Genomic DNA, 22,055 nt, shown 5'->3' on the forward strand with positions numbered 1-22,055 from the left:
GTTCCAGGACAGCCAGGGCTACACAGAGAAACCCTGTCTCGAAAAAAAAAAAAAAACCCAAAAAACAAAACAAAACAAAAACCCAATTGAGAGGCAGACAAAGTAAATCAGAGAAAGATTTAACAATGAGTCAGAGAGGATATGCCCAACTCTCACAAGAACAGTACAGAAATGAGAAGCTACTGAAGATCGGTGCAGGGAGAAAGAATGAGCTAGACACAGGCCGTGTAGTGTGTGTGTGTGGCAGGGAAAGTTTTATGGGTTGCAGAGAGAACAAGCTAGATACAGGTGAAGACATAGTGAGCCAGTGAGTGAAAAGGATCCAGAAGATTAGGACATATTGCCAAAGTTAGTATGAGGCCAAGCAGAGCAATTCAGTCAGAAGCTGAGAGAAGTCAGATTGAGTCAGTTAACTTGGTAGGTTAGATTGTATGGAGGCTAGAAGCTTCCAGGCCCATACAACCCCTTATCATGTCTTTCTGCCTACTTTCCAAGTGTTCTTCCTCTTCTCAGGGTCTTTGCATTTCTTCACAGTATGTAAGCCAGCACATATATAGAGTGGTATGTGAGAATGCACAGCTTACTTTGTATGAATACCAATGGATCAACCACCCAGGTCCACATGCTATGGCAAAACAAAATCTTCTGGCAGATCCCTTCTAATAGCTCACCAGTCTCTAGAATTATTTAGTTGATGCCATGTGGCGCTGGTCCTCAATTTTCCCTTTCCTGTCACCCAAACTCACCTTGTAACAGTCATTGGCAATGAGCTGTAAGAGGCTGAAAGACTCGCCAGAGGTTTCCATCTTGAGATAAAGTTCCCAAGCTAGTCTTGGTTTCTTATTCATAATATCTGTAAAAGGACACGGTTGTGTTAGTGTTTTTTATGATACTTCCTCAGGATATTAACCAAAGATGTTCTTAAACTCCAGCCTTGAGCCTCTCAAGTGATGGAATTATAAGAGTGTGCCATTTTTTAAACTTAATTTTGTGTGTGTGTGTGTGTGTTTGTGCCAAGGAGGTCAAAAGAGGACACTGGACCCTCTGGAGCTGGAGTAACAGGAGGCTGTGAGCTGCCTGGATCCAAATTCTGTTTTTCTGCAAGATCATTCAGCATTCTTTTTTTTAAAAAAGATTTTTTTAAAGAATTTATTTATTTATTATATATAAGTACACTGGCTGTCTTCAGACACACCAGAAGAGGGCATCAGATCTCATTACAGATGGTTGTGAGCCACCATGTGGTTGCTGGGATTTGAATTCTGGAAGAGCAGTCAGTGCTCATAACTGCTAAGTCATCTCTCTAGCCATAAAGATTTATTTATTTTATGTAGATGAGTATGCTGTAGCTGTCTTCAGACATACCAGATGAAGTCATTGGATCCCATTACAGGTGGTTGTGAGTCCCCATGTGGTTGCTGGAATTGAACTGAGGACCTCTGAAAGAGCAGTCAGTTTTTTAACCACTGAGCCATCTCTCCAGCCCCCCAACCTGTACTCTTAACCACGGAGCCATCAATCACTTTAGCCCCCAGGCTTAAGCTTTTTAAATATATAAGAAATAACTCCTGCACTATGCCATTCTATGGACTTGGGCTTACATACAAAATACTTGTAAAGTAACTCTCATATGGAGAGCTTGTAATGCTGCCATCTAACTGGTTTCTTACCAGAATTGGGTCAAACCTAACATATTTAAGATTTACATACTTATCTTTTAGACTGAGTTAAGTTCTAAAAGTTCCCACTTTGTTAAAGGGTATAGTCACTATTCATTCAATTCTGCTCATAGTTCCATCCTCATAGAATCTAACTGCTAACCAAGTGCTATGGTCCACGCCTGGAATTCCAGCTTTTGGGAGATGAAAGCAATGGGATCCAGAAGTTTAAGGCTAACCTGGGATATAGAGTGAGACTTTGCCTCAAAATACTACCGGCACCATCAGCAAAGAGAAGAATATGCAATTGCTAAAATGTTCCTGTGACTATCAAAACATATTGACCATTTTAAAGACAGCTTTAAAATTTTTACTCATTGTATGTGTGTGTTGTGTGTTTGGGAAGGAGGGGCCTATGCCAGGGTGCATGTATGATGGCCAGGGAATAAATATCTGTTCTCTTCTTCTACCTTTATGTGGTTTCCAGGAGACAAGTGCTTGCTTGAGTCATCCCAGCAGCCCCTGGTGCATATTTTAAATCTGACTGGATTGTAACAAGTCTATGCAAGGGACTACACAGGCACAGGCCTGATACTTGTGCCCAGGTGAGGCAACATATACAGACCTAAACCCCCACCTCTTTTCTTCACTGTCATGCTTCCCCTATTTAATATCGAATTTTAACTTAGTGAATCACCTCTATTGTGCCCTGTTATTTTTTTAATTTTGTTTGTTTGTTTGTTTGTTTGTTTGAGACGGTTTCTCTGTAGCCTTATTTATTTATTTATTTATTTATTTATTTATTTATTTATTTATTTATTTTGAGACGGTTTCTCTGTAGCTTTAGCTGTCCTGGAACTCAATTGATAGACCAGATGGTCCTTGAACCACAGAGACTGCCTGCCTCTACCTCCCAAAATGCTGGGATTAAATGTGTATGCTCACACTACCCTGCTTATTTTTTATTATATTTTTCACAGAATCAACTAACCTAGATTCATAGAGGCGCACAGAGACTGAAATGGAAATCAGGGAGCCTGCATGGGTCTAACCTAGGACCTCTGCATATATGTTATGGTTGTATAACTTAGTCTTCTTGTGGGACTCCTGCCAGTGCGAGTAGGGGCTGTCCCAGAATCCTTTGTCTGCTTTGGGACTCTTTTCCTCCTACTGAGTTACCTTATCCAGCCTTAATATGAGGGGAGTTGCCTAGTCTTATGGGAGCTGTCTAATGTAGATGCTGGAAACCAATCAAGTCCTCTGGAAGTGCAGTGAACACTCTTGAGCATCAAACCATCTCTCTAGCCCAGATTAGCTAAAAAAAACAAAACCAAAGAACAAACCCTAAAGCAACAAAAACCACAAAAAATTTCATTCTGTAGCCCTGGATGGTAGAACTCAATATGTAAACTAGGATAGCTTTGAACTCACAAAGATATGGTTCCCTATGTCTCTCAACCATTCAGTATCTCAGACTGACGACCACAAACTCATCATGCAGCCAAAACTCACTATGCAGCCAAGGAGATGGCCTTGCACGTCTGATCTTTCTGACTTCTGCTGAAGTAGTGCTAGGTTTTTTTATTTTATTTATTTTTGTTTAAATTTTTTTTAATTGGCATTTTCAAAGACCATAAGAAGACCTATAGTTAAGGCTCTCCTAGTGTCAGCCTCCTGAAGGCTACTTAGTATTGTTTTAGGCTATCTGATATGGGTTCATTCTGCCACAGCTGGAGATGACTTATCTCCTCTTTGTTTTATTGTTCATGCTTTGTTTACTTTTCCCTCTGACATTTTTCCGTTGCTCAGACTACTCACTAGTCTTCCTTGTTTACTTCCCTCTGTCCCACCATTAGTAACTAGTATCTTGGAACACAATGTACTACTTTTGTCTCTTTATGCCACTACAATTATTGGCGTTGAAGAGGCGGTTGCTTTTCATGATAGGCATATCCATAGGTTAGAGTTGTTTCTTCAGTTGCATTCAACCTTAGAGCAGAGCTAGAGAGTAACCATCTGGTCTATATAAAGTGAGTTCCAAGACAGCCCGAGCAACATAGTGAGACCCTGTTTCAAAACAGAGCAAAACAAAACTTGACATTGTCATGCCTCCCCAGGGACTTCATTCACAGAGTGTACACACCCATTCACATAAAAGAAAAATAAAGGTAAAAAAAGACATAAATTGTTTAAAACTGAAATTAATGTCAAAATAAAATATGAAAAGGATTCATAAAAAGAAATACTGATAAAACTTAACTTGAAATTTTATAAGTGAAAAATTCAGTAAGTCATACAAAAATTCAGTGGAAAGCCTCACCAATGGAAAGGACCAAGTGGAAGACAGTATCAGGAGTGGGGGAGAACTCAGGTGAGTTAGGATAGCTACTCTCAGTTATCAACTTGACTATATGGAATCAACTAAAACCCAAGCTTCTGGCCATGCCTATAAGGCATTCTCTTTCTCTCTCTCTCTCTCTCTTTTTTTTTTTTTTTAATTGGGTATTTATTTCATTTACATTTCCAATGCTATCCCAAAAGTCCCCTACACGCTCCCCCACCTACTCTCCCAAGGCATTCTCTTATTTAGATTATTTGAGGCCAGAAGACCCACACTAGATGTAGGCCATGCCTTCAGGTGCAGCCTATGTAAAAGAAAGCATTTGCTTTTCTTTACCTGCTTGTCCTCACTCTCACAGACAAGGCCATCTGTCCCATTGCTGAAGCATTCCTTTGTCCTGTATTAGAACTAACTTCTTGGGGCTGGAGAGATGGCTGTTCTTCCAGAGGCCCTGAGTTCAATTCCCAGCAACCACATGGTGGCTCACAGCCATCTGTAATGAGATCTGATGCCCTCTTCTGGTGTGTCTGATGGCAGCTACGGTGTACTCATATAAAATAAATAAATGAATCTTAAAAGGCAAATAAACAAAAAACCCCTAACTTCTTTGGGATTCCAATGTAGATTAAAGACCATCAGCTTTCCAGGAATTCTCTAGGGCTCCAGTGCCAGGTTGGGAGAATGCTGAGATAGCCATGCTTGAGGACAAAACAACCACCAGATTTGGAGCATTTCCATCATAAACAGTCATTGTTGGAATACCTGGACTCTACCCTGTAAGTTGTTATAGCAAGTCTTGTGTGTGTGTGTGTGTGTGTGTGTGCATTCTCTCAGTTCTGTTTTGTTAAAGAACTATGATTAATATAGTGAACATTCATATAACAATAAAAAGTATTAATGGAAGATGAAAACTGAAACATATGGGACATAATTAAAAGACTTAATAATGATCCCCGGGCATAAAATGGAGACAATAAAGACAAAGGAACAAGCCCATGGAGCTCTAAAAAATCAGTTATGAAAAAAGGGAGTTATATACTCCTTCACTACAAAATTTTATTTTGAATTTTTGGACCTTGAATGCCAAGGGACTCTCTGCTTACAACTGTTAGAAGAATTAGATCATGCTCTGACAAGGATGGTTAAGCTGATGATCATTGCTGGTGATATTGCTTTCATAACACTTCCTGCCAGTACTACTATTTCTGCTTTTGCTTTAGCACAAGACATCTAGTTTTGTTAATCATCTTGTAGAAAATGTAACCAATGCCCTGAGCATACAAGAGGATTTAGATAGACAGCTAGAACAAAGAATTTATGTAACAAAAGATATGATACATTACAGACCATGGGAGGTGAGGTACTAGGAATGAGAATCGGAAGCCATTTGGAAGGTCATGCTCAGTATCTATGGATCTGTATAACTCCAAAAATGTATAATGAGAGTCAATCTAACTGGACCAGAGTAAAAAGGCACCTTCAAGGTATATGGCATAATACTAATACTACTTTAGATTATTAATCCTACAAAGGAAGTTGCAAATTTAAGAAATGTAAAGCCTTTGTCTTTTGATGCTGCTAGTACTGCAAATAATATTTTAAAAATTTTACAGGCCATTTTTCCTTTATGGTCCTTGTTTACATCGCTCTTATAGGGTATAGCAGGACTTGGCTTTATGATCCTTTTAATGGCATGTCTATTACCTGTTCTATTGAGAGGAATCATCAGAGCTTTTACAGATGTCAGTGCAGAGTTACATAAATGCAAGCTCCAATGTTTTTCCTAGCAGAAATTGGTAGTCATGACAGGTAAGATTGTCTTGAAAACCTTCTCAACCTAAAACAGACCATGAATACAGATTATTCATGTACCAATGATGGGTTTTCAGATGGAAATCTAAGACAGGCACAGCTTTCTGCCCCAGGACTGATAAGGTTTGAGGCTCTTATAGATAAAAAAGACAAAGTTTTCTCCGAGGTGGATCAACCCAAGACAGGGCAGGAATGCTAGGATTCATGAAGGTAAGGTCCATACTTCTTGAGGGGATGCCTAGGACAGGCAGAGTCATGGTGCACCAATAGCTGAGACAGCTTTGGCTTTATAGATAAAAAGGGGACATGAGGGGAGCACATCAGAGGTAACTTTGGCTGACTTCTTGCTTGTGATGAATAAGTCTACTGACATCTCTCTTTGTTTTTAGTTAAGACATGCAATTATATCCTGTCAAGTTCCTCTGCTTACACATATGTCCTTGAGAGACTGTCCAAGCCTAAAGGAAATAGCCTTAGTCAAACATAAATACTGTGTACACATAAACTCGACATGTAAGCATTTGTGGTAAGCATTGTAAACATGTAAACATGTAAGCATTGTAAACATGTAAGCATTGTTTAACTTCTGGGAATTGGTCATGCTTTCTGTCGCTTGTCTTTAACAGACACTGAGAAAATACACTTGTTGCTGGCATGGTATTGACCAGCAGCCCTCCCATATCTGTTTCTTGCATCTTCTTTCTGCCTTTCTTATAATCATTCCCCCAGGTGTGGTTCCCAAGTTGACTGACTGGCTGGCTGGCTCCAGCAAAGCTTTTAGAACACCAAGAAGACAGGACCAGAAAATAAGCTCCTAAGTTACTAAGTCCTAATTGATGAAGTCCTAAATTATAGTGAAAACACTAAGCATTACAGAGCCCAAAGAAACTTTAGACGTTTCAAGGGAGAAGCATGAAGTTACCTGTAAGCACAACTTCATCAAACAAGAGAACATTTTGCAACAGACAATCTAAAAGTCAGAAATCCATGGCATGACATATTTCAAATTCTCAAAGATAATTACCAACTCAGATTACTATACTTAGCAAAGCTATGCTTATAAGTGAAGAAAAGTTTGCCATGGTAGTTTATGTCCACTATAACAAAACTATAGAAGAAGGTTAAAGAGTCATACACACTGAAAAGAAACATGTACACCCATGAAGGTAAGGAAAGAACAAACCATAGCAGCATAGTGAATAAGCAAAAGAGAAAATCTAGCCAGGCGGTGGTGGTGCACACCTTTAATCCCAGCACTTGGGAGGCAGAGGCAGGCAGATTTCTGAGTTCGAGCCCAGTCTGGTCTACAAAGTGAGTTCCAGGTCAGCCAGGGCTACACAGAGAAACCCTGTCTCAAAAAAACAAAAAACAAAAAACAACAAAAAAAAGAGAGAGAGAGAGAGAGAGAGGGAAAATCTACAGTGAGCATTACATTAAATGGGGAAACTCAAAGACTTTCAAGTAAAACCAGGAATAATACAAGGAGTCCATTTTCTCCACCTTTTAAAACTTTCACCAATCTTATTCAATATAGTCCTTGAAGTCTTAGCTAGAGCAATAAAGCAAGAGAAACAAAGAAATAAAAGAGTAGTCAAATTATCCCTACTTGCAGACTTAAGATTTTATACTTTGGAAACCCTAAAAATTCTCCCAGAAAACTTTTAAAACTAATGAACACTTTCTACAAAGTATCAGTATATAAAAATCAGCAGGGAAAAAACAATCGTCGTTCTGTTTACCAATAATAAACTTGCCAGGAAAGGAATCAGGAAAATAATCTCATTTATAGTACTTTAAAGACAACACAACAATGATTTGAAATAAACCTAACTATGGAAGGAAGAGACCTAGACAATGAAAATTTAAACACACACACACACACACACACACACACACACACACCCCACTAGAAAAATGGAAGAGTGACTGTAGTCATGAGTCAGCTAAATAAAAACAGCTTCACTTCCAAAAACAATATACAGACTACAGACTCAAAGACACTGCCACAGAAGTTCCAATGGTGTTCCTTACAGAGACATAAAAAATGCTAAAATTCACATGTAAATATGAAAAGGTATAATACAAAATCAGACATATAACTCAATAGAATAGAATACATAACCCACAATTAAATCTGTATGGTTAGGGCCACCTGAATTTGACAAGGGTTTCAAAACATAAATTGGGGAAAATATAGCCTTTTCAAAACACAGTGCTGAGGATAGTGGATAGCCACACACAAGAGTGGAATTAGATCCCTATCTTTCACTCTATTTAAAACTATGGGTCAAAGGCCTTAACCTAAGACCTGAAAATCTAAACTGCTGGAAGAAACCCTGGGGAAAAACTCCCAACTTACAGGCTTAGCCAAGGCCCTTCTCAAAAGCACTCCAATAGCCTAATAATCATAACTGAGGCCAGAATTTAATAAATGGAGTTATTTATGAAACTTAAGAAATGCATTAAAAAGCTTCTGTGCTTCTGTGGGACTGGAGAGATGGCTCCACAGTTAAGAGCACTGACTGCTCTTCCAGGTCCTGAGTTCAATTCCCAGCAACCACATGGTGGCTCACAACCATCTGTAATGAGACCTGATGCCCTCTTCTGGTGTGTGTAAAGACAGCAACAGTGTACTATACATAAAATAAATTTTTTAAAAAAGTTTCTGTGTAGTTTGGAAAACATCTAATGAAGCAGCCTACAGAAAGGGCAAAAATATTGGTTTAGCTATATCTGGTGTAAAAAGCTCCCAAGACCTAAAATACCAAAATTTTAATAATAATAATAATAGGTGATTAATAATAATAGGTAATAATCAGTAATAGATAATAATAGGTAATAAAATTAACAGTCCTTAGAATATAAAATATAATGACCAATAAACATATGAAAATGTTCAACATCCTTAGCAGTCAGGGAAATGAAAATTGAACCACATGAGATTCCATGTCTTCCCAGTCAGAATGGTTACCTAACAAATAAGTACTGCAGAGTGTGGAGAGAAGGGAGCCTTTATACACTACTGGTGGGAATACACATCACTCCAATAGGTGCAACCGTGAAAGCTCCACAAAACCTCTAAATAGTGGGGTGTGTTTATAGAGTGGTATAGCACTCACCTCCCATGCACAAGATTCCAGGTTTGAGCCCTAGCACCACAAAACAACAAAGCAAGACTATCTAAAATAGAACTAGACTATGATTCTAGGTCTTCACACCGTGGACACTTGTATATTCATGTTTATTCTGCACAATACATTATAATCAAGCTAGGGAATTAGCCCACATGCCCTCCAACATATGAATAGATCACACACACACACACACACACACCCTGGATATAAAGAACAATTAAATTATACATGTACAACTTGAGACTATCATATTAACTTATGAAAACTTAGACAAATACATTCTCTCATTGTGGGTCCCAGATCTTATACAGCTTCACAAGTCCATTTCTCCTTATGATACAAAAGCTGGAGAGAGACGGGGATGGAGTAGAAATGGTAGAAATGAGGTAGAAATGGTCAAGTGCATGATAAACCTGACGTTGTCTTGATGAAACCTTGCACTATGTACAATGAATGTATGTAAAAAACCGAGAATTAAAGGTTATCAGTGAACAAAAATTATACTCTGACATGTTGCCACCTTTCAGGCTTAAAAAATGAAAAGGCAACATCAACGTGGCAGCATCATTCCTCCAGTGACACTGCAGAGTCTGGAAGCTTTAATAAAGCTAAAACCTGACATCTTTCTGCAGTAGCAGTGGTATGTCAGTGTGGAATGATGGAACTAATCACGGGCAGTTACACATCACATTCACAGGGCAGCTCTTGCTGAAGAGCATAAATAACCCTCAATCAGTGTCTACCAATCCTACAGAGAACAAAGAAGTGTAGAAAATGCTTAACGTAATTCCCAAACAGATTCCATGATAGAAAGAAAACTAGAACTCATGTCATGATGTTGAAGAAGGAAACTTACAGCAGCGAGCTAACCAGCTAAGATAAATGTAATCATTTTTCAGTTTCTCACTTTGGATCAAGAGGAAAACCTATGAGAGAAAACAAATAAACATGAGGCAGAGTATACAATAAAAATGGACATTATCAACTATCCAGGATGCTGATACTGTATCCTTATAGTTTAATAGGAAAACTGAAGCACTAAAGGAAAACATTAATGATTATAAAATCTACTGTTTATCGATAATATATTTTTAAAATCTTTTTATTTATGGGCATGCATGTGAACCTGCTGAGTGTATATACACCATGAGCATGCAAAAGCCCACGGAGGACAGAAGAGGGTATCAGATGCCCTGGAATTTGGATTGTAGGCAGTTAAAAGCCACCACATAGGTGCTGGGAACTAAACCCTAGTCTCCTCAAAATCAGTAAGTGCTCTTAATAAGCTGAGCCAACTCTCCAGGTTGATAATGTACTTTTTAATGTAAACTATAATGAAACAAATTATTTATTTACTCTGTGTATGTGTTTGTGTGCACATGTGTGTGCGTGTGCATGAGAGAACATGGTACATGTGTGACATGATGTACATTTATTTGGAGGTCAGAGGGCGGCATTCAGAAGTTGGTTCTTGCTGCTGCAGTGCTCTATATTGGAGGCTAGTTGGCCTGCACCTTGCAGGCAGTTCTCCTGTTCCTGTCTCCCATTTACAAGAGTTCTACCACAGCCAGGGTTTTAAGTAGGTTCTAGGGATGACCTTGGGTCATCAGGTTTATTATGTAGCCACCTCGCTGGACTCCTGTTATTTGAGGCTGGCTAGTCTATTACTAAGTGCTGGGTTTATTGGAATAGGGTACTAGTCCCTAGCTAAATCAACCTTTAATAGTTCTTTACTCTTTACCATTTTATTTTAGTGAGAAGAATCTAAAGAGCAGGGCATGGTGGCACACGTCTTTAATCCCAGCACTTGGGAGGCAGAGGCAGGCGGATTTCTGAGTTCGAGGCTAGCCTGGTTTAAGTTCCAGGACAGCAAGGTTTCTATACAGAGAAACCCTGTCTCGAAAAAACAAAAAACAAAACCAAAAAACAAACAAACAAAGAATCTAAGGATGCTTTTAGATATGATCATTCAAATGTCTTTGAAAGCAGGCACCCTAATATTTGTCATCATTTTTTTTGGGGGGGGGGGGTCCAGACAGGGTTTCTCTGTGTAGCCCTGGCTGTCCTGGAACTCAGAAATCTGCCTGCCTCTGCCTCCCAAGTGCTGGGATTAAAGGCGTGCGCCACCACCGCCCGGCTTGTCATCATTTTAAAGAGAGAAAAAAGGCAGGTACTCACCTCTTCACCCTCACTGGTATTGCCTGTTGCAGCTTTGGCTTGGGCATAATTAAAGTTAAAGATGTCATCATTATAGAAGTAACTCTGAAAAATGTACCAAGAACAGGCCACACTAAATATTAACATGTAAAATGTAAAATCATCAGCTCTGCTAAACAATCTTCTTCCTCCCTCCCTCCTCGCTCTTTCTTTCTTTCTTTCTTTCTTTCTTTCTTTCTTTCTTTCTTTCTTTCTTTCTTTCTTTCTTTCTCTTTCTTATAGTTCATTATTACTGGGCATGATGTCCCCCACCTTTAATCCCAGCACTCAAGAGGCAGAAGCAGACAGAGATCTCTGGGAGTTGAGGACAGCCTGCTCTACATGGTGAATTCCAGGCCAGCCAGGGTAACATAGTGAGACAAAAAATAAATCAGTGTGTGTGTGTGCACACGCATGTATGTGTGTGTACATATGTGATGTGTGTGCAACTGTGCATGTGGAGGTCAAAGGACAATTTTGTGGTTCAGCTCTAGCTCTTTCCTTCTGCCTTTACCTAAGTTCTTGAATTGAACTCAAGCCACCATGCTTCTCTCTCTCTCTCTCTCTCTCTCTCTCTCTCTCTCTCTCTCTCTCTCTCTCTCTCTCCCTCCCTCCCTCCCTCCCTCCCTCCCTCCCTCCCTCCCTCTCTCCTTTTCTTTTTTTTTTCTTTTTGCTGCCCCCATAGAAATAATCTTGATGAATTAAGCCAGGTGTGGCATACATCTTTAATCCCCAAATTTGGGAGGCAGAGGCAGGTGTATGTCTGAGTTTGAGGCTAGCCTGGTCTATAGAGTGAGTTCCATGACAGCCAGAACAATACAGGAAAACCCTGTCTTAAAAGATAAAAGAATTAGATTAATTCCTTGATGTCATCAATACTACCAGAGAAGAGAGGCTATATATTATAACTTTTTGGTGGGGGAGAAGTAAGTGTGATTGGCCTAGAATTCTTTTTTTTTGTTTTGACACAGTCTCACTACATAGTTTTGGCCAACTGGAACTCTACAGAGGCTGGCCTTGAACTCACAGAGATCAACTTGCCTTTGCCTCTGCTTCCTGAGTGCTGAGATTAAAGGCATATACCAGCACATCCAATTGGGCTTCAAACTCATAATTCTCCTGCCTAAGCCATCATTTCTATTTAACACTGCATGTAAAGTGTGTCACATATAACGTCACATAGATAACTCATACTGACCTTAAAAGAGTTGAGGTAAATCAAGACATCATCAAATTGTTTAAGTAGGAAGAAACAAGAAGCCATGCACTGCCTTCCTGGTATTGTATCTAAAACGGGATTGAGAAAAGGGGGAAGAAACCATGGAAATTCATGAAACCAGAAGGTGTCTTTAGTTAAAATTAAGTCACTGTAGAATTTAGAAATAGGAGCATAGCTGGACATGGTGACACACACTTTTAATCCCAGCACCAGGAGGCAAAGGCAGGTTGATCTCTGTGGGTTCAAAGCCAGCCTCCTTTATATAGTGAGTTCCAGGACAGCCAGGGCTATATTGTGAAATCCTGTCTAAAGTAAAACACTGAATCTTAGGAGCTCTTTCTAATTCCTGATTCTGAAACTGTACATTCTGCTGGCCCTCAGCTCTCGTGTCAATCCACAGAGTACATAAGAAACATATCTCCTGCAAGTATACTGATTTTGGTAGTCCCTAGACTGCCTTTATGAGACTTTGGTTTATGTAACTCTAATACCTCAACTCAATGTGGTCAAGTCTCCATAGTTACCTGTCCAATACAACCTACCGCCTCCGAGCTCCAGCAGAGAAATTACGTGCCATGAAGGTACCTGATTCTGACCTGGTCCAGCACTTATCTCTGATATTACACTTCTATTTGAGATAGCAGATGCTAGTATGACACCCCCATCCACACCCACGGCATTCTGAAGACTCCGTACTTTTCTGTTCAATGTTTATCATAGTCTGGTATGCTCCATGATCTCTTCTGTATTATGTTCAAGGTCTGTCTGTCCCACTACACTGTAAGCCCCACAAGGGCAGGGATTCTTGTTTTATTTGTTGCTACATTTCCAAAGCTTTAGTAAGTTTTTGTTGTACAAATCAAAAAATAAAGGAAATACTATTGAATAAATAGTGTTGGTGAAACTCTTGTGAATCTCCAGAAGTAATTTTTAAGAAGTTAACAATCAGTTCAGCAAGCACACTTTTTTGCTATGTAGACTAGCCTGGCCCGGAGCCCACCCACGGAGATTCACCTGCCTCTGTCCCCAAAGTGCTAAAGACATGTGCCACCCCTGCAGATTTACATTTTTTTGTTTTGTCTTGTTTTTTGTTTTTCAAGACAGGGTTTCTCTGTGTAGCCCTGGCTGTCCTGGAACTCACTTTGTAGACCAGGCTGGCCTCAAACTCAGAAATCCCTGCCTCTGCCTCCGAATGCTGGAATTAAAGGCGTGCACCACCACATCCAGCTACATTTTTTAATAGAAAAAAAGAGAGAACAAGAGAAACTTAGTGTGGTGGCATATGCCTGTAATCCCAGGACTTAAATTTTATCTATTTTCCCTCTCTTCCTCCCACTCTCCCTCCCAGCACTCTGTCTCTTTTTAAAGAGTTTATTTTTATTTATGTGTATGTGTGCAGATGCCCACAGAAGCTTGAAGAGGGTATGAGGTTCCCTGAACCGAACCTAGAGTAACAGCTAGTTGTGAGTGCTGGGAACCAAATTCTGGCCCTCTGCAAGAGTAATACATGCTCCTAACCACTGAGCCATTCCTCTTTCTCTCTTTTTTAATGATTCATTTTTTTTAACATTTCAAGTGTATTTTATTACATTTTGTATACATTTGAATTGCATCTGAGTGTGGCCATCAATCTGCCTTGGTGGGCATGCAGAGGTCAGAGGACAAGTTGTAAAAGTTGCTTCTCCCTTTCTATCATGTGGAGTGTGGCGAAAAAACTCAGGTCCTGAGGTAGACATTTGTCCTTACCTACTGACTCAGCTCACTGGCCATTATTATTATTATTAATCATTTTATTCATTTACATTTCAAATGATATTCCCTTTCTCGATTACCCTTCCACAACTCCCCTCCCATCACCCCTTCCCTCTCCCCTTTGCCTCTAAGAGGGTGTCCTTTGCTCATCCACCCATTCCTGCCTCACCCCTCTAGCATCCCTCTATGCTGGGGCATCAAGCCTCCTTCCCCGCCAATTAATACCAGATAAGACTGGCCCTTAGTTTTAATTTTTCCTTTTTTATGTGCGTGACAAATGTGTGTATATGTATGATGTGCATGCATGTTTATCTGTGTACAGGTGTATGTACAATGAACAACCTTACATGTTCCATGCCTTCTACCTTGTTTGAGTCAGACTCTCTTGCAGTTTGCCCATATATGTCAGGCTAGCTGCCCAGTAAACTTGTGGGGATTCTCCAGGCTCCCCCTCCCATCTCGCATCAGGAACACTGGGATTACAGATGCTCACTGCCCTATCTCTATGGGAACTTGTTATCCAGACTCAGGCCCACATGCTGATAAGTGCTTACCACGGAGCCTTCGCCTCAGTCTGGGTTTTTTTTTCTTTTTCTTTTCCTTTTCCTTTTCCTTTTTCTTTTTTTCTCTTGTTTTTGTTTTTGTTTTTTCAAGACAGGGTTTCTCTGTATAGCCCTGGCTGACCTGGAACTCACTTTGTAGACCAGGCTGGCCTTGAACTCAGAAATCCACCTGCCTCTAACTCCCAAGTGCTGGGATTAAAGGCCTGCGCCACCATGCCCGGCTGGGATTATTTCTATAATCAACAAAATATGCTCTGAAGTCAGGCTTTGCTGTGGTGCTTGCCTGTAATCACAGTACTCGGGAGCCAGAGGCAAGATGATCATAAGTTCAAAGTTAACCTGGGAGTGAGTTCCAGGCCAGCTAAGGATACACAATGTGATCTCAAGACCCTGTCTCAGAAAACAAAACAACAAAAAGTGAAATTTAAAGGCAAATGACCCCCTGGGGGGTGGGGACGCGACTGTAACATGCCAGAATGTAAATATATATGGAGTTGTTAAAAATTCCATAAGATCATTTCACATTAAAACTAATCTATATTTACAACTTTTAGGAATAAGAAGAAATTTTATTCCTATTTATTCCCACATCGCTCTTTTAAAAATTGTACTTATATATTTTTTGCATGTAGTAGTGCTTTGCTTAAACATATGTCTGTTTATCACGTGTGCCTGGTTCCCATGGAGGCCAGAAGACATCAGTTTCTTAGGAGTGGCGTTACACACAGTTGTGAGTTGTCCTGTGGGTGTTGGGAGTTGAATTCAGGTTCTCTGTAAGAGCAAACAGTGCTCTTAGCTGACGAGCCATTTCTCTAATCTCATATCCATTTTTTAAAACAGTTATTTGTATTTTACGTATGTGCACATGTGAATGCAGGGGCCTGTGGAGGCCAGAAGGGAATACTGGATCCCCTGGAGCTGGGCTTATAGGCGGTGGTGAACCACCTGATGTGGGTACTGGGAACTGACCTTGACTCCTCTGGAAAAGCAGCAGATGTTCTTAAACACTGACCATCTCTCTAGCCCTCTCTTATCCTCTTTCACTGGTATGTTCAAAAGGGAAAATGCTGATATTTTCTCTTATTGTTGTGTTTATTTGTGTGTGTGTGTGTGTGTGTGTGTGTGTGTGTGTGTGTGCGTGTGATTGTTGCAACAGGGTCTCCTGTGACCCAGGCTATCCTTCACTGTGGGGCTAAGGATTCTTTGAACTTCTAATGGTATTGTTTCTATTTCCCGAGGGCTAGAATTATAGGTACCACCTATGATATTTACTTAATGTGGTACTAAGGGATCAAACCCAAGGCTTTCCAAGTGCCAGTTGATCAAACTACAAAATGAGCTACATCCTCAGCCTTCCTCTCCAATTTCTAACTTGTTGCTTCATAACAAGAAGCATAACATATATCTCTAGATATGCAGACTCCACCAGTCAATATTGTCCAACTGCAAATATGAACTGTGTTCAAAAGGACAGATCATAGACATACCACATTCACTAGCTGATCCTCCTACCAACTGGAAAAACTGCTGGGCAATTTTCATATGATCCCTCTGCAAAACAGAACAGAACTCTTAGAGAGGCAGCAGGCACAAATATTTTATTTATATTGTACTTATGACTGTAATGCATTTTCTGCGTGTCATTTAACACATATCCTTGTTTTATATCATGCTCAAGTTCCTATTAGCACAGTACCTAGAAAATTACAATCTAGAATTGTGTGAACACAAGTAGAACCAGTTAGAGAAGAAAACTCTAACCTCAAAATTCCACTCTAAAATCCGTGAATTAAGTAAATTTACACATTCAACAAATATGTAACTCTGTCTGAACTTTGGAAAGGTGCTATAGACAGAACAAGGATTACTTATTAGACTCACTCGTCTCAGCAGTAAGTATTTGCTGCCTACCTATATGAAGGCACTCAGAGAGGAAAGGTTTATTTATTGTATCCTTTGTTTCATGAAGAACTTACTACATTAACGTGGATAAGAGCCTTAGCTTATCCACCCATCTGTTTGCGTGCCCACCTGTCTGCCTGCTGCTGAGAAAGGGTCACACTGTGTAACCTGGGCCGTTGAATAGCTTTGGCCTCCCAAGTGCTATAGTTATAGGTGTGGACCATGCCCAACAGCAGCCTGACCTTCAACTGCTTTTATACTTGTAAGATGCTTTTTAAACCAAACACTGGGGAGACTGAGGCAGAAAGATTGAAGATTTCTGTGAGTTCAAGGCCATCCTGAGGATATGGTATATGAGACCCTAACTAGAGAAATCAAAATTAAAACAAAACAAACAAAGAACAACAACAATAAAAAAAAATTGGCCAGGCAGTGGTGGCACATACCTTGATCCCAGAACTTGGGAGGTAGAGGCAGGCAGATCTTCTAGGTCAGCCTGGTCCCATGCAGAAGGGTTTGATCCCTAGCACCCCTACCCAAACACTAAGGGAAAAGGGCCTTCAAAAGAAGCCAGTGAGTGTAAGCTTGTTAGTTGTTGCCCATCAGTATCTACTGTGGTCTTTACATAGCTAGAACTTTGCCAAATATAGATTATCATGATTTCATACTCACTGAACCCATTTCCTGGCCAAGGGCTGCATTGACAACTCCCTTGAGGATATACTCCTGGGAAAACACAATCACACCAATCACAGTTACATGGGCTTTCTTGTTAGCCCCTTGCACCAACTCTACTTCATATGCTGGCTCGCTTTTCTCTGCTCTATCCTGGCTTATGGAAGAATGAGGAGTCTGGTCTACGTCTAGAGGGCAAGTGCCCATACAGCAGAGTTCATCATTGTAAAAGCCCAGTCTCAAGCAGAAATAATTCAGTGAGAGGCTGGAGTTTGTTGTTGGCAAAGGGCTTGCCATGAGGACCCTAGTTCAATCCCCAGGACCCATGTAAAAAGACACTTGTCATTCCAGCGCTGGGGAGGTGAAAATAGGCAGATTCCTGGGGCCTGATAGGCCAGATAGCCCGGCTTCGTTCATTTATTCAGAGCCGGGCATGGGGGCGCACACCTTTAATCCCAGCACTCGGGAGGCAGAGGCAGGCGGATTTCTGAGTTCGAGGCCAGCCTGGTCTACAAGGTGAGTTCCAGGACAGCCAGGGCTACACAGAGAAACCCTGCCTCGAAAAACCAAAAAAAAAAAAAAAAAAAAAGAGGCCTGGTCTACAAAGTGAGTTCCAGGACAGCCAGGGCTACACAGAGAAACCCTATCTCGGAAAAACCAAACAAAACAAGAACCAGTCTTTTATTCAATGAAAGGGGCGGGGTGCTTCCCATGTACTCAGTATACACAGCGTGGGAGATACAGTAGAGACACAGTCCCTGAATGCAATGAGCTAACAACCTGAGGGAAAAACGATAAATTGCAGACACTTATAGAGATTTCATTTTTAAAAACATTTAATATTTTCAAATTTTAGACCTTGTAGGGAATCAAATGAATATTAAGGTACTTGAGCTATAGTTAAAAAAAAAAAGCCCAAAATATTCATTCTTATCCCAAAGTCGCACAAAGCCATCAGCATATACGGTCTTCCACAGTAGGACTCTTATAGTAGAGTCTGACACAGCTTACAGCTGTGTGTCTACAGTGCTGCTCTCCACAGCACTTGTTCTAAAACTGTGTAGCAGCTCCAGTTACCTGAGGTGTAGTAGGTTCCAAATCCTTGATTAAATTATAGGCTTCCTGCACATCATCTGCAATGTAAGAAGTCAGTCATTACATGGGCTTGTGTTTCAGCAAGGCTCTCTTAAGCACTCACTAGAAAGTTGAGAGTTGCAGTATTCAAATAATCATACCCAATAGGGCTGAGGGTGCAGCTTAGCAATAGACTGCTTTTTACAGCAGGTGCAAAGACACACACACACACACACACACACACACACATGAGAGAGACAGAGACAGAGACACAGACAGAGACACAGACAGAGAATGAGAATACTTGACCTTTAATTCTCCATCAAGTTCAAGGCTGTGTAACTATCCTAAAGAAAACTATTATTTTTATTTTAAAAAAAAAAAACGCATGTATGAAGCTGGGGAGATGGCTCAGTGGTTAAGAGCACTGACTGCTCTTCTAGAGGTCCTGAGTTCAATTCCCAGCAACCACATGGTGGCTCACAACCATATGTAATGGGCTCTGATGTCCTCTTCTGGTGTTTCTGAAAACAGCTACAGTGTACTCATATAAATAAATAAATCTTAAAAAAATAAAGTTTAAAAACATGCATGCATGTATGTATGTATGTCACGTGTGCATGTATGTGAAGGCCAGAGGCCAACCCCTAGAGTTATCTTTAAGGACATGGTCCAAGGGGCTCGCTAGAAAGACAGGGGTCCTCCTGTTTCTACCTCCCCTGTGCAGTTCCAATGCCTGACATGGAAATAAATAAAATAACCCCAAAAGCCAAAAACCAAAAAAACCCACAAAAACCAAAACAAAAACAAAACAAAAACCAGACAAAAAACAAATGCCTGAGACTACAGCTGGAACTTTCACAGGAGCTCTGGAGCTAGAACTCAGGTGTTCCTGAGCTGGGCATAGTGGCAGATGCAGATGCATCCCTGTGAGTTCAAAGCCAGCCTAGTCTACAGAGTGAGTTCCAGGATAGTACTATTGTAGAGACCCTGTCTTTAAAAAAAAAAAAAATGTAGCTGGGTGTGGTGGCACATGCCTTTAATCTCAGCATTTGGGAGGCAGAGGCAGGTGAATTTCTGAATTCAAAGCCAGCCTGGTCTACAGAGTGAGTTCCAGGACAGCCAGGGCTACACAGAGAAACCCTGTCACAAAAAAACCAAAAGAAAAAACGTAGGCTGGGTATTATGCCAATGGATTTGTATTTAAATAGAAAGAATGCCTCTCGCCCCCCTTTTTCAAGAAGAAATAAACATTACATACATTGAGTGAAATAACAATGTAGACATGTTCTCTCTGTGTAGTGCTGGCTGGCCTACAATTCACTATGCAAACCAGTATGGCTTCAGACTCAGAGATCCACTTGCCTCTGCCTCCTGACCATAGAGATTAAAGGTGTGCCCCACTCATACCCAGTTTAAAATTATTTACTTTGGAGTTTTTAGAGGTTCTACAATTTGCTTTTGTTTATGTTAGAAATTTTTCATAATTTGTGAAATATACTCAATTTTTCATTAATTCATATCTAAAAACAAATTTCCTTTTGCTTATCTATCATATGGAAAAAGACTGTAAGACATGTTCTCACAAAATAAACACATTTTTCTCAGGGAGAAATAAGTTGCCTCGTTAGGCTCTACCATATGCCTAAAGAAGCCACACTACAAGTTTAAGGTCCAGAGCCAAGTACCCTGTACTGGTCAGTTCTGGGAAAAGCTGCCAAAATGGTTAAGCAGTGAGAGCATTAGACATCACGTTACATTTCTCATGAGATTCCTGGGCTACAAAGCAAGGGATGCAGAGACTTTGAGCAAACACGAATGTTGATAATTTCAAAACAATGAGAAAATGCGAATGTGCGTCGTCTTCTCCTCTTTCTCTTTCTTCTTTTCTCTTTTCCAGTTTTGCTGAGACCGGGTTTCTCTGTGTAGCCCTGGCTGTCCTGGAACTTGATCTGTAGACCAGGCTGCCCTCCAACTCACAGAGATGCATCTTCCTCTGCCTCCCAAGGGCTGGGATTAAAGGCGTGTGCCTTCACAGCTGCCTGATGTGAATGCACATTTTCATAAAGGGCGATCAGGAGAAGGAAAGTAAGGGGGAAAATGATGACCCAAGAGGAAATTGACAGAGAGGAAAGGACAAAACAGTAAAACAGAAAAAGGAAACCAGACTGAGGGAGGTGGCAAGCGACAGAACAAGAAGGCAGCACTGGTAAGTGCCGTTCAGTTGGTTTCATGAACTTGGTGCAGACATGTCTTTGGAAATGTTATGTATTTACAATGTATACAACTAATTCAGCCATAATCAATATTCTAAAATCCTTTTTCAGCATGTCAGAACATGACAAATTTCTCTTACCTTGACGAAGGTAGTAAATCACTAGGTTGAGCCTAGCTTCAGGAATGACGTCAACCAGGGGAGGTAAAACCTGCAAAGCCCCTTCGCCTCCTCGGAAAACAACCTGCACAGAGAGCAAGAGGTCACTGTTGTGTCTCAGGGCTATGCATGCTTGTCACTGTAAACTTGAAGCAGCATGGGAGTGCTGATGTGCACCTGTGGCCCCAGTTCTCAGGAGGCAGGTGTGAGAAGAACAAGCAAGTCCAAGGCTAGACCGAGTTTCCCAAGGAAACCATGTTACCACAGCACCACAACAGTGAAAAGACTGCGATGGCATTTCTATAACTTCTCAGAGCCTGTTTCCTCATTTTCCCAATGTAATTATTATCAATCACATGAGTTAAAAAGGGCTGTGTGGCATATAGTAGGTAATTAAATTTAATTCTACAAATGTTCATCAGAACCTATATGTCTGCTACCCTATTAAGCAGGACCAAGTCACTCCCCTGAACCCACATCAATTATTCAAATATGGACAGCCCTTCAAAAAGCAAACAAGTAGGTAAAGGTGCTCGCCACCAAACAGGCCAAGGGAGTTCAATCCCTGGGACCCACATGATAGGAGGAGAGGAGTGACTTTTACAAGTTGTCCTCTGACTACCACATACATGTATGTCATGTGCACATGCTTGCACATGCATATATGCACATATAGTAAATTAACAAATGTGGTTCAAAATTTAAAAGAAAAGCAAACACGTATGTTGTCAGATGATAAGTGTTAAAAAGTTAAAACCCACAAACAGAGCCAGTGGGCTGGCTCAGCAGGGAGAGGCCCTTGCGGCCAAGACGGACGTGAGTTCAGGCTCCAGGCACCACATGTGCTCCAGCAAATTGTTCTCTGACTGCCACAAGTCCACATGTGCACCGTAAGACACATACCCACACATACACCTAGAAATAAACGGAATAAAATTTAAAAACCACTTTCTCACACTAATCAATTCCCAGAGCCTAGCAAGTGTTCAGACCACAGAAAACTGTCCCAATACACTGAGGCGAAGGCAGCGGGCATGAGCTATGTAATTTTCCACCTCAGAACACTCATTTTGATGATTTTTCCTGGTTCCTTACAAGGGGACTTCTTCACTGCCTTGATCCTGTGACTTCTAACTCCATCTGGCCTCTGTCTCTCCATTAATCACTGTTTCTTCAGTCTTTCCAAAGTCACAGGCCAATGTCTCAACTTCGAGTACACACAAGGGGTTTTGTTCTTGTGTAAAATCTCCACTCAGTTCCTTTGTTCCCTCTGAGAATGCCCTATTTTTCTTTCTCTCAATGCTAAACTTCAAAAGCTGTGGCTGATTGCTAACTTCCTTTTCCCTGCCCTCCTG

At 40.7% G+C, this 22,055-nt stretch overlaps 1 protein-coding gene across 1 annotated transcript in view; it reads right to left on the reverse strand.

Moving 5' to 3' along the window:
* The window catches only part of Ift56 (intraflagellar transport 56), a 44,891-nt gene that overhangs the window by 5,228 nt on the left and 17,608 nt on the right, over positions 1-22,055 (reverse strand). The window contains exons 9-16 of the mRNA XM_021164800.3: positions 20,683-20,785; positions 18,330-18,385; positions 17,250-17,303; positions 16,163-16,226; positions 12,340-12,428; positions 11,124-11,207; positions 9,802-9,871; positions 747-853 (exon numbers count right to left, since the gene is read on the reverse strand). Coding sequence (XP_021020459.1) covers positions 747-853; positions 9,802-9,871; positions 11,124-11,207; positions 12,340-12,428; positions 16,163-16,226; positions 17,250-17,303; positions 18,330-18,385; positions 20,683-20,785 — 627 coding nt within the window. The remainder of the gene's footprint in view (positions 1-746; positions 854-9,801; positions 9,872-11,123; positions 11,208-12,339; positions 12,429-16,162; positions 16,227-17,249; positions 17,304-18,329; positions 18,386-20,682; positions 20,786-22,055) is intronic.

The sequence above is a fragment of the Mus caroli genome, unplaced genomic scaffold, assembly GCF_978045245.1.
Source record: "Mus caroli unplaced genomic scaffold, Mus_caroli_1 scaffold_7, whole genome shotgun sequence".
NCBI classification, from domain to species: Eukaryota; Metazoa; Chordata; class Mammalia; order Rodentia; family Muridae; genus Mus; species Mus caroli.